This window comes from Cuculus canorus, chromosome 1 (genome assembly GCF_017976375.1).
Source record: "Cuculus canorus isolate bCucCan1 chromosome 1, bCucCan1.pri, whole genome shotgun sequence".
Taxonomy (NCBI): domain Eukaryota; kingdom Metazoa; phylum Chordata; class Aves; order Cuculiformes; family Cuculidae; genus Cuculus; species Cuculus canorus.
Window position 1 is genome coordinate 157,999,467 of NC_071401.1, and position 12,464 is coordinate 158,011,930.

The window sequence follows — 12,464 nt, forward strand, 5'->3', positions numbered from 1 at the left end:
TAGATATTATTTTTGCCGCTGTTGTTCATTAATATTGAAATTTGTATTTTAGGGAAGTTACAGAAGTAAGAATTCAATAAGAACACACGGGGCAGAAAACCACAGACACTTACTCTATGAGTGCTGGGCTTCCTGGGGAGTGTGGTATAAATACCAGCCGCTGGACCTTGTGAGGTAAGACTTTCCTGCTTTTAGTATGTCACATCGTAGGTGCTCAGAGGATAATTTATCTCTCTTCTGACAAAACCACATAAACCTCTGCTATTCGTGTGGTTTAAAAACTGATCCTGAGGTCATGGAAATCTATTTCATTCATGGTGCCACAACATTCCAAGAAGTATCTATAGTGGAGCTTGTAGAAAGACCTGAAAGTGAAGGAAGTTTCCTTATAGACCTTCCTACCAAAACTTCTGACAAAGGGTTTGCAGAACATTTAAGAGAGATTAAAAGGAAGAGAGAAATCTGTGGAGGCTGGGTAGACTTGGTTGCATGTCTATCCACTGGAGGAGTCATTCTTCCTCCTCAGAGCATGACTTTGGTGAAATCCATGTTCTCATCGACTAGATCTTCTTTTTTCCAGAAAAGCAACCACAGAAAGAAGCCTGACTGAGATTTAGTGATGCACAGAAGAGGGCTAACTGTCACTGAGTCTGTTTCTCTGTTCAGCAGCACCAGCGCTAGATGGGTGGAAGTCTCTCACGTACCACCTCCATTAAACTCAGCCCAGCCATATCACTGTCACCTGAATTTGTGTTCATCTTGGAAGTAGCCTGCAAAAAGAAACACTAAGAAAACTGAGAAGTGACTCATAATTCTTATAGCCCTTTAAAATAATGTTTTCAAATAGGCTTGCATGCGCTAATAAAGGATTACATATATTTTATGCAAATAGAGAGCCAGAGCCTTTACTGATTACATTGGCAGGACTATTATTGGGCATTATTTTTTTTTTTTCTACTTGAAGAGAGGAATATGAAGGTACAAGGGCTTATTAATAAAGTCTTAAGATGTGTTGGGATCACTGAAGATGTTGATATATTAGCCACTGGGAAGGTTCATACTGAGCATGCAATTAGTCCAACATATTAATTTCCCCTTTTATAAGTTATAGAAACTTTTGCTTTTATAGTTTCTCAGAATAGTTGCCAGATAGAAAGATTTGTAAAGGGTGTCCCTGGAGACAGACGCTGTTATAGATTAAGGCCATATAAAACCTATGAGTTTCATAAAACAGGAGGTGTTCGGTTTCCATGGAGAAAAAGTTCACAGAGAAATACAATAAAAGACTTCTACTGAGTCATTAATTTTTAAAAATGCTTTTAAAAACTAAGTAATGTATTTGTTTCTCATGATTTAATCCTAAAAGATTCTTATTTCTTTTTAATATACTAGCCTAGGCAGAAATATGGAATTTTTCTTAAATTACACTTTGGAAATTGCTGATTTACTGAGGAGCCAAAAGTTTTTCTAATTTTTAATTTCCCTGAATAAAGTAAGATATTAGTGTCACAATATAAACAATTTATCTCTATAAAGTTTTTTAATCATTTGTCTATGGTGGTCAAGGTTACTCTTCTTCATCAACATTTCTTGTGTGTGAAAGCACTGTTGAGCCAATATCTGGCTTTTGGTTTATTAATAGGGACCCTCAGGTGCCTGGAAGGATTTTAAGTATGAGAATAAATGACAACAGAATGAGAAAGGTTAAACACCTGATTGTTCTGGACCTTGGTAGCAACCTTTTAGTATTCTGGGTTTCATAGTTAAGATTTTGTAAGGTGTTTAGCTTTCTATCAGACAGTGATATCCACAGATTTTTCCGTAGCTGGTTTACATACTAAAAAAAACAGTCAAAATATGAGACACTCAGCTGACGTCACAGGTGTGCTGCGGTGGTTCAGAGTAGGTGTTTACCCAAGGAGAAGGAGGGCAGAGGGAGCTGTGAGGATCCCTAAGTATTTGAAGCAACATAACTCTCCGTAGTCATTGAGTTCCACAGTCTGCTGTATGCTGCCTGGAGCACAGCCATGGCTGCAATGAATCCGCTGAAAGAGAGGTGACAGAAAAAGGAGAGGGAATACCTTTTTCTTCTCACTTCACAGATGCCAGATCCACTGCATTTCCTTAGCTCCTGACAAATCTGTCCTGTCTACTGCCATTCTCAGTGGCCCGTGTGTCTAGTGAGCTGGAGATCTGTCCTTGAAGAGCTGACAACACCAGCAAGACTTGTTTTTCATTTCACTCAGAAGTATCTCAGCATGCATACTTCAAACAGGAGCTTTTTTAGTACTAACTTTTTAATTTCCTCCCCATACTGACAGCTATGTGAGGTGTGCTTGAAGAGACTTTTGTTGCCATCTGTACAAAAGAAGTGGATGGATGTTATTTCTTCCACAGATATCCAACCAGAATTTACTGTTGCTAGCTGACATTCCCCTTTCATATATGCTTTAGAAAGACTAAGGAGTAAATTAGGTGTAGATAATATCCTTATATCTCATTTATAGATATGATATTTCCACCTTAGGTCAAACTGCCACAGTGGTAGCCACAGTGGTGAGTGAAATTGGTCATACTTTGGTTGGTTTGGTTTTTTTTTTATCTTAGCTGTTAAAATGAGGTCTTACATCTCCAGTGCTGTCACTTTGGTGCCTCTCAGATTTTATTTAATCTCATCAGCTGGCTGTTAGGGAGATACTAGTTACTAGAAACAAATAAGAAAAAGTCACTTGAGGGGAATTGCATGATTCTGCTTTCACTCTGCTTTGAAACTTGGCAGTATTAAGATGCAGTCTTGGCACAGTTTTAAAGGCACTGCTATTAATCAACAGATGTGGTGCCATGATTTTAATTGCACTTCTGTTGGATATCCATAGTTGCTTTACAAGAATAATTCAAGATCCTTACAATTGATAGCAATGGGAAAGAGGCAGGACTTTCTATATTTATAAGCTCTGGAACCACATAATCAGTAGAAAAGGTGATTCATGGGGGGTTTGGATCACCTCCTTCACAATTCTGTGCATTGCTGCTTACCCATAGATTGTGCACATATTAATACTGCTGCTTGCACATGTGATTTACAGGACAAAAAGGGAGGAAGAAAATTATATTAATGAAATGATTATAAAGCTACCTAAATGAACCTGAAAGCAAAAGAAATGCCTGAGTTACTAATATTTTCGTCCATGTTTACATGAAATGATTCGATTGCAATCTGACAACTCCCTTTCAATTTTCTGTCAAGCCTTTTCCCCACCACATTGCTCCTGACATAACAAAGAGCTTCAGCAACCTGCTCTGGTGGGAGGGTTGAAACTGAATGATCTTTGAGGTCCCTTCCAACCCAAACCATGGTATGATTCTATGTGTGCAGAACACCTGTTGAAAATATCGAGATCCCTCACAACTTGTTTCTGTGATGCATAAAGCTCTGTATAGGATTTCCTTACCACCTGCAAAAGGATTAATGAATCATAGAATGGTTTGGATTGGAAAGGACCACGAAGATCATCTAGTCCAACCCCCCTGCAGTGAGGAGGGACATCTTCAACTACATTAAGTTGCTCAGAGCCCCATCCAACCTGACCTCAAATGTTTCCAGGGATGGGGCATTTACCATCTCTCTGGGCAACCTGTTCCGGTGCTTCACCAACCCCAGTGAAAAAAATTTCTTCCCAATACCTAGTCTAAATTTCTCCTTTTTTAGTTTAAAACCACTACCCCTTGTCCTACTGCTGCAGGCCGTGCTAAAAAGTTTTTCCCCATCTTTCTCATAAGCCCCCTTTAAGTATTGAATTTGTGTACTTTGCAGTTTTGTACCCAGACTCCTGTCCATAAAGCAGCTGTATTCATAGAATCATAGACTGGTTTGGGTTGGAAGGCACCTTAAGAGATCATCTAATTCCATCCCCCACCATGGAAAGGGAAACCTCCCTCTAGATCAGGCTGCTCAAGGCCTCATCCCTCCAGGCCTTGAAAACCTCCAGGGAGGGGGCATGAATAAGTTCTTGTCTTGAGTCCAAACCTGTCTTTATTCTAGTTCTGTGACTTTCTTATAAACATACTGAAACCAAAAAATTCTGTAATGAAGGTCATTAAACACAGGGGACTCCAATATCACATTTTATGGGCCTGAAATCGGGCTTCATAGTTTAATAGTTTTCAGAAATGTGCCTTATTGATAAATACTGAGATAGAAATCTTTTCCCACTTAAGTCAAGGACATTTCTACTGTTGAAATGGGGTGAGAGGAAGGACAGTTCACCATTAGGAAGCTGATATTGGTGGGCATATATTGGAGGAAGTATACATGCTAGTATAAAACTGAGATTAGTTTTTATTTTTATTATTCTAATGGTACAAAATGTACGAGGATAGGAGAGATGAATTATTCTACTAGGTGCTTGGGGATTTATGTCTCTGCTTCTTAGGGTAGCTGTGGAGGAAATTTTCTGTGGGAGAATCATAGAAAGTACAAAACATTTTTTTCTCCTATTATTACCAATCTGAAATACTGGATGGCAATAAGTTAGGAAAGTTAACAAAAATGCAAATGTCATCAAGGCTGGAACATTTCAAACAGTCTTTCAACAAGCAGAGTGATAATAGGTGCAATTTAGGTGTAAGTAATGCACAGTGATACACCCTAGAAAAAAATCTGTGGAATTCTTCGTGTACCTCACTGACTTCTAGGTAAAGTGCCAGCATGTAGGTAAGAGAACAGCCATGAGAGAGAGAGATATGTATATGAGAACTATATGAAATTTCTGTCCTACATTTAGTGTCAGAGAAGAAACCAAGAGCTTGTTCCCAGGATTTGATGCAACTTGAAGGGATGGAATGGCAAAGGTATCTCTAAACTGTCTTCATCTCCTGAGGATGATGAGGATCCAGGCTAACCCAATTATGGACCGGAATAAATGTAGAATTTCTCTGAATATGGAACCTAGGAAAGTCTCCAAAGCCCTTGTTACTGCCATAGTCCATATCTACAGCACTCAGCCTAAGTGGGATCTGAGCAGAGACATACAGAAAAAGTATGCTAACTATGGGGCCAAAAGAAATGAAATATTAACTTGATCCTGGTGCAAATTGCAGTAGTATGGCCCGTAGAATGCCAGCTGTGAAGCAAAGTGTGACAATGGAAGATTGAGGCTGTTTGTCCATATTTAAATCAATTAATATCAAAGTAATGTCAACAGCCAAGCACTTATTTTAAAAAAACAGACTCACAAATGGCCTTGGATGTCTTTTTCTTCCATTGCAGAGGTTTGGGTTGCTCCCCATCATGTCCATTCTTCTTTTTGCACACACTGAACCTTGCTTGGGTCTTCATCTAGGGCAAAGCTGTTTCCTTGATCTTTAGATCAAAAGAGTACTGTCATTAGCATTGTTGGATGGAATGGTTCAACAGGATAGGAGATGAAGTTTGTCATGAACGTTTGTCAGCAGAGGGTTGGAACAAGAAAGGATTCATACTTGAAAGTAGGGAATGAAATAAAAAAAATAAATCTTGATGAAAGTTAGGCTTACTTCACTACTTTGACGTATTTATGTGGAGCGAAATAGGTCCATAAATATTTAATAAGCTCAAAACATGAGCTTTCTTTTTCAGCGGAGCAGGCACAGTTTGACATCCTTGATGTCAGGTAAATAATTAGGTGAAGGGTCACTAACAATTAAGTTAGGGCTCAAAAAGCAGTTTTCAGTTGTCTTATTACAATCAGACCTACTACCCTTATCATAACTGAGCATGTTATCATTAGCTTACCACCTCTTTAGCCTGTTTGAGTCTCTGTTGAATGACAGAAGAATAAAAACAACATGACGATACTTGGCTTCTCATCCAGTGCTGGTAAACTCAAATGATAATAATCAGTGTAGGTCACTGCCCCTCAGCAGAGCATGAGCTCAGCCCAGGCAGATATTGCTCACACTGGATATTTTTGACGTGCTTTGGAAAAAATAATGATTTTGTGCATTCCAAACCAAGTGTTTCTTTCTCTTCTCCAATGCTTCCAGCCCTAGAGCCAACAGTGCTGGCTCACTACATTCTTTGTTTCTGGACAGATCAGAAGTTTCATCACTAGCTTAAAAGCAGGGTTTCAGCAGCAGCTATTCTCAAATTTACTTCATATGCAAGTTTAAATTGTCTTGTAAAGTCTCTGAAGTGTAAGAATATCATCTTGCCTCATTCTTTAAAACTAATCTTGCAAATAATCTCCTAAAATCTTCATTGTAATCATGATAATTTGGTAATGATTTGTAAAGCATCCTAATCTGATGATCAACCTACTGTGCACGAGACTATCAAACACAGTAAAAGACATTCAGCCTGCTCCTGTGATGATGTGTTCAGCAGATTTTTGTGTGCTTGATGTATTCTTTAAGACATAAAAAAAAGATTGGGTTATGTTTGGGAAGAGGCAAAATGCTAATGAGTATGTAGGAAATAGGAGAATCTTGGCCACTTTGCTGTTAGTTTTTAAGCAGTATAGCTAACAAATTGGATTAATCCAGACTACTTTCCTGAAATCCATGCAAAATGGTACATAAAAATATTTGTTAGAACTCGCTTGCACTTTACTTTCCACTTGTGGTAGAATCATGTAATTAGTTTTCCAAGAAATGAGTTAAGAAAAGAAATAAGCAATTGGAAATAAACTGGATTGGTGATAACTACTATTTAATCAAATCCTTAGAAATAATTTGGACCCAAGTAATTTTTTCTGTTATAACAGTTTTAGGGATGAAACTGATTTCAGTGTAATTATTTGGGAAGTACAATTACACAGCCAAAAGGCAAAGAAAACCATCAGTTTCCCAGACACAAATAACTAATTTTAAAAATGAACACACTGATTCCTGTCTGAGATCTCCACTCACGTCACTGTAAACTGTGGCTAATGGATTTTTAAATTTATTCTTTATTTATGGGGCCAGTGTGAGATTACATTTAGAAGCCCAGTTGTAGACTTTTTTGGGGGGGAAATTCTGACTGCCCTTTAATTTACTCTTCAGATATGATAGAATTTTTCTTTTCTGTTAACAAGCAAGATTAAACAGATTTATTCTAATTAGCAGATAATTTTGCTGTGTTGTGTTTTAAAACAGACGATACTTTGGTGAGAAAATTGGACTGTACTTTGCATGGTTAGGCTGGTACACAGGGATGCTCTTCCCAGCTGCCTTCATTGGATTGTTTGTCTTTTTGTATGGAGTCACCACTTTGAACCACTGCCAAGTCAGGTAATGTGGGCACTTTTATAAGGGAATTACCTGTGGGTTATTATGATTAATTTAAGGGATATTTATGGGAATTTATAATTATTCAATTTTGAACTGTTGGATAAATACTCGGGGGAAAAACGACGTTTGGTTCTTGTAAGGTACACAGTATCGAGCTTCCTTTGTTTTGTGAATTGGGATGGGAGGCAATGCTTCTTGCCTGGCTCCAGTTACTGATGGTGCTGGCCAATGAAGAAAATGTAGGATTCCTTCATTACCGCTGTTACAGGCCAGCAGAATGTGGGGAATTTTCACTCTCTTCAAGGCCTTTCCCTAAGGTCCACCACAGGGAGGCATTCTTCAGATGAAGAACTCCCTGGACCTTCTGCTGAGTACATCTCTGCGCTCTTGCACACTGAAGACAGTGCTTGAAAGAAGTCACAAGAATAAATCAGACAACTTTATGTGCAATTGTCCTCACACACATCCTACTAAAGGTCACGTCTGACTCAAGGAGAAGCTGGAAATGGTAAAGATCTACTATTAGGCTGGACTCTGCAGTTATGACCATAAACTCTAGAGTCTTAGATAGTCAACAAATGTTAATTATACACCTGCAGTTATGAACATCTTGGCTTCATTTACAGAACCAGTATTGTTCAATATGTAACTGACTATTGGTGAAACTTACCAAACCACGTTAAAAAATGATTGTTATGCATCAAACTATTAACATTTATGTTTTCTATTTTTTCAGTAAAGAAGTCTGCCAAGCTACAGATATCATAATGTGTCCAATATGTGATAAATACTGTCCCTTCATGAGGCTGTCAGATAGCTGCGTTTATGCCAAGGTATGTTTCAAACTGTACAAACAGAAATGTTTTACTGGTAAAAGTATTCCTTTTGCCTTTTGCATTTGTTCTTAGTGAACTTGAGTAGATAAAATCTTCAAAGGACAGATCAAGTTCAGCCAATTTTAACAGCCATTGTCTTTTACCAGGACTAAGTTTGAGTTGTAAAATACTTGAATGCAATTTGCACTTAGAGATTCAGTAGTCCCAGAGGTCATGTCCTAGGTGTGTGTGCTGTGGTGTCCTTGGCATCAACCTTTATCTTATGATCCACCCTTTGTACGTGGCTCCATAAAATGAATGCTTTGGGCCTGAAATGATGCTGACATTTAGTGTTGGCAGGCGTCAATCCCAGGCCAGCCTGGAAAATAATCCTCTTGACAAACAGGTGCATTTCACGTGTTAGGGTAAGGTAATCCTTAGGATTGTCAAGCCAGCGGCACTCATGATGAAGTTAATTTTATTAGGTGAAACTAGAAAATAAAGCCCTATTATGATAAATTGATCATGCTATTAATATTTCCTTCAGGTAACCCACCTTTTTGACAATGGAGCTACTGTCTTTTTTGCTGTTTTCATGGCAGTGTGGGGTGAGTTTTTGTTTTGATGTAAGAAATAATGCAATCTTTTTTCTAAAGCTTGTGATGCAACATTGACCTCCAATTTCCAGAACCCTTTTTTTCAGTCGCTGAAAAAAAAATATAGGTGTTATTCTTGCAAAAGGAAGATAGAAGTGGTGGAAATCCATTTTTTTATGTTATAATAATTTTAATTTAAAAAAAAAACATGAATATGGTATGTTGTGTCTATGTAGATAGTTATATATGGCGGGAGGATGTGGTTTTCAATCCATTGGCACTGAGGCCTTTTCTCTGTTACTGGTCGGGTCTTCTCTAAGTTTAGGGCAGCTCAGTTTAGTTTCTGCACTAAAATGAATTAATGTATTGTTTTCCCCTTTTTTTACAGAAAGGCAGTAAATATTAAATACACATAACCTGGTTGCAATTAAAGGAAAACTCTGATGGAATAAATGTAAGATTTAGTTGAATGACAAATTGATATGAGAGTGGTCTAAATGTTGCCCTGGAGGCTGAATTTTGCCCATAGGACAGTTCTGTTTCTGGCTCAACTGTTTTTGCTACTGTGGTCTTGTAGGCAGAATTGAAAGCAAGAGGAAACAATACTTTTTGGCAGCACAAAAATTCTTTCAAGATGCCCTAGGCACGCTCAGGCTTTTAGCTACTACCATGCTGCTCTGAGAGAAGGTTAACGCCTTTAGGAAATGGCTCTGTGAGGTGCCTCAAAAGCAGCATCCGTCTCACAGCTTTGGCTGCTTGAACTATCCCAATTTAGCCATTCTTCTCCAGTTCCTACTCGCACATCTCCAGTTGCTTTGGAAAGATGTCCAAGTGGTTCCCATATCTCCATTTTAAACTGTAGATCATTTTACTGACCCACAAGAGATGTGCAGGAACCAACATCAAAGCCACCAGGACAATACAGAATACCCTACCAGTCTGTTTCTGTTCCTTCCTACTGAACTATGTTTTTCTCTAAGTTAACTCAATTAGACAATATTCCAGTACAGCCTATTCATGCCATTTCATGTAAATTGCTGGTATTAAAATATCACAAGTTACATTAAGGAAGAAATCTACAGATCATACAGACCTTGTTTCTCTGTAGTATTTAAGCTGTGGTTCAGAGCTACCTTGGGAATCACAGGAAAATCTTAAGTCAAGCGTTTGAGATTTTTTAGACATTTACTTGGATTTCCAAACTCTTTCTCTACATACTCACAGAAGTTGAGAATTTCCAAGACAGTTTAGAGACAGGTTAGCCTCTCCTTCCTCCCTTTCTTTCAGCATCACTGTCAGACTCCCAGACCCAATTCCCTCTGGGGATATCTCCACAGCAGCCTGCCAGGACTGGGAAATGTACTGCCCATCCATGCATCTCCAGGAACTAAGCCCACAGAGAGATAAGAAAAAGCGTAATAAATGCTGTCCTCTGCATGATTTGACTAGTGGAGAAAAGTCTACAGGACAGCAGCTGGGGTGAGAGCTTTCCCCACAACTTCTATTGACTTCCACTGTGCTTGTGATCTTGCTGCCAAGAGGGATATAAGAGCAGCAACAGGAAGGAGGCTGTGAGGGTCATGTAATGAATTGGGGAATGGGACAATCCTATGGCTCCACCCAAACTATAGTTTCTTAAATAAGACTTTGTGGAGACAACAGTGAGTGTGTGGAGATATTTTCCATACAGTTAGGGCTAAAGCAGCATTAGAACAAGGAAAGCCATGCTTCCCAGGGATTTTCTGGTACTATATTTATGCATTGGTTTACCACCTGTCTTAAATGGACTTTCAGTCTGCAGTAGCCCTATTGGCCTGCAGGCATTACCATCATCTCAGTAAATCATAGAGAAAGAGAAGAAACAATGAAAGCATTTTGATTGCAGAAATGTTTTTTTCTGTCAGCATGAAACAACTGGCAAGTGCAGGACAAATTTGCTGTGAAAAGTTCAGCCTTCTAAATGGCCCAGTTTGACAGACACTGGCATATAAAATAATAATGACAATGCTTTTAATAAAAGAGAATGAAAGCAAAAAAATGGCAGCTAGAATTGTGTTACCTCTTTAGCCTCAGTTTAGCCACTGTCTTATTGTCTAAAGCCATTACTGTCTTCGGATCCATTAATGAACTCCCATCTTGAGGGAGAAGTCTCAGCCATTTGCTTACGGCTTTCAAAACCAGGCATGGTCAGAATGGGCTTTCCATGAAGTGGTGTGTATGGTGGTTTCCTCCTTTTATTTAAAAAGCATCTTTAATTGATGGACAAAGTGGGTTGCTCGCTTTTTAAACAGAAATAAAATACTTCTCCAAATGATGAGCAAGCTGCTGTGGACAGGCTAGGGAGAGGAATTACCTGACTGTGGGACTCTGAAGCACAAGGACCCATTTTTCATAATGCTTCATTGTGGGATAAATGGGTCCCACCAAAGTAAGTTTGGAATTGTCAAGTGCACCAGGAGATACAGGAAAATAGAAACACACTTTTCTTCAAAAATTACAATAACCCACCTGTTGTGTTTCTGCACTGTTTAAGCAAAGTTCTATAGAAGTAGCAGTAATAGATATATTAGGAAAAAATATGACACCAAAGTATACCCATAAGACATAAATCTTAGGACAAGTTTTATTTTATACTGACATAGCAAAGGACAAAATATAGTTTCTCTTCAGCACACTGAATGGATTCACTTGTAATTTGGTTTAATTTCTTTGTATTGGAGCTTCTGTTGTAAGAAAAACTCCTTCAAAAGGATTGAAGCTATATATCTCTGTAGTTTATAGGAAACATTAAGTCCCTATAAATACTAATACTGTTTTTTATTGGTGAACAGATTGTTGTTGATGCTCATTAAGATGTCCTCACCTCAGAAGACAGAAAATAATTTTTCCTTTAAAATATCTATAGCCTTGACTATATTTCCAGATGTTTGGAGCTTTGAAAAACAGGAGAGCAGTAGCATTTTTAGTGTTTCTGTGCTAGAGGGGAAAAAACTACAATTTGCCCTTTATGTGTGCCTTGGAATATGTTGAGCTTGATGAAAAGTAGGTCCCATCTCCAGGAAAAAATCCTCTCTTTTTACTATCTGAACTGGATTCTTACTAAAGACAGAAAATGAGGAAAAGATGTTCATTCCAAATAAAAGTTGACATATAAAGTGCAGGAAAAAAAGTCATTCTCAGAAAAAAAAATCTAGGTAAATTTGATAACCAGTTGACTCCGTATATGTTGCTGCAAAGCCAGATAGAATTGTAGATTTTGCTTTTTCAATTGAAATATTGGAGAAAGCTAGTGCAAAGATATCACTGTTTAGATGCTTCCTGAAGTTCAGTAGCAAAGTTCTCTAACTGTCCAACAGGAGACTCCAGTTAATTATAATTTCTATGCTTTGCTAGAGACAAAGTGGGTGGATGGTAGTTTCCCTGTCTCTGCATAGATTTGGGAGACTAAAGGACACAAGAAGAGTCCTTTTTGAAATTTATTCTTGTCTGCCTAGAAGCATGTTTCCTTTGATAAAGGAATTAGCTTTAAAACACTTGCTGAAAGACAGTGTTGGGAAAGGAAAAAAAAGAAGCATGAAGAATTTAACACTTCTTTCAATCAATAAGGAATGTCAACATAAAACTCTTTTTGAAATATATCAGTCTAATAAAAGATATTACTTTCTTACAAACCTTACCTCTAGCATAAAACATTCACATCGATCTGCTCTCCGAGGGTACAGAATTTAATGAGGTTCTTCAGCAATATTCCTGGTATATAGAATATATTCTAGAAGTCAGGATGGATATATTATATGGTGTT

The 12,464-nt window shown here is 38.1% G+C and overlaps 1 protein-coding gene across 10 annotated transcripts in view; it reads left to right on the top strand.

The window, feature by feature from the left end:
* ANO4 (anoctamin 4) overlaps window positions 1–12,464 on the top strand; it is a 213,775-nt gene that overhangs the window by 158,926 nt on the left and 42,385 nt on the right. For all 10 annotated transcript variants that reach the window (XM_054073539.1, XM_054073520.1, XM_054073573.1 and 7 more), the window contains 4 exons: window positions 53–174; window positions 7,117–7,251; window positions 7,988–8,084; window positions 8,614–8,674. In XM_054073539.1, coding sequence (XP_053929514.1) covers window positions 53–174; window positions 7,117–7,251; window positions 7,988–8,084; window positions 8,614–8,674 — 415 coding nt within the window. The remainder of the gene's footprint in view (window positions 1–52; window positions 175–7,116; window positions 7,252–7,987; window positions 8,085–8,613; window positions 8,675–12,464) is intronic.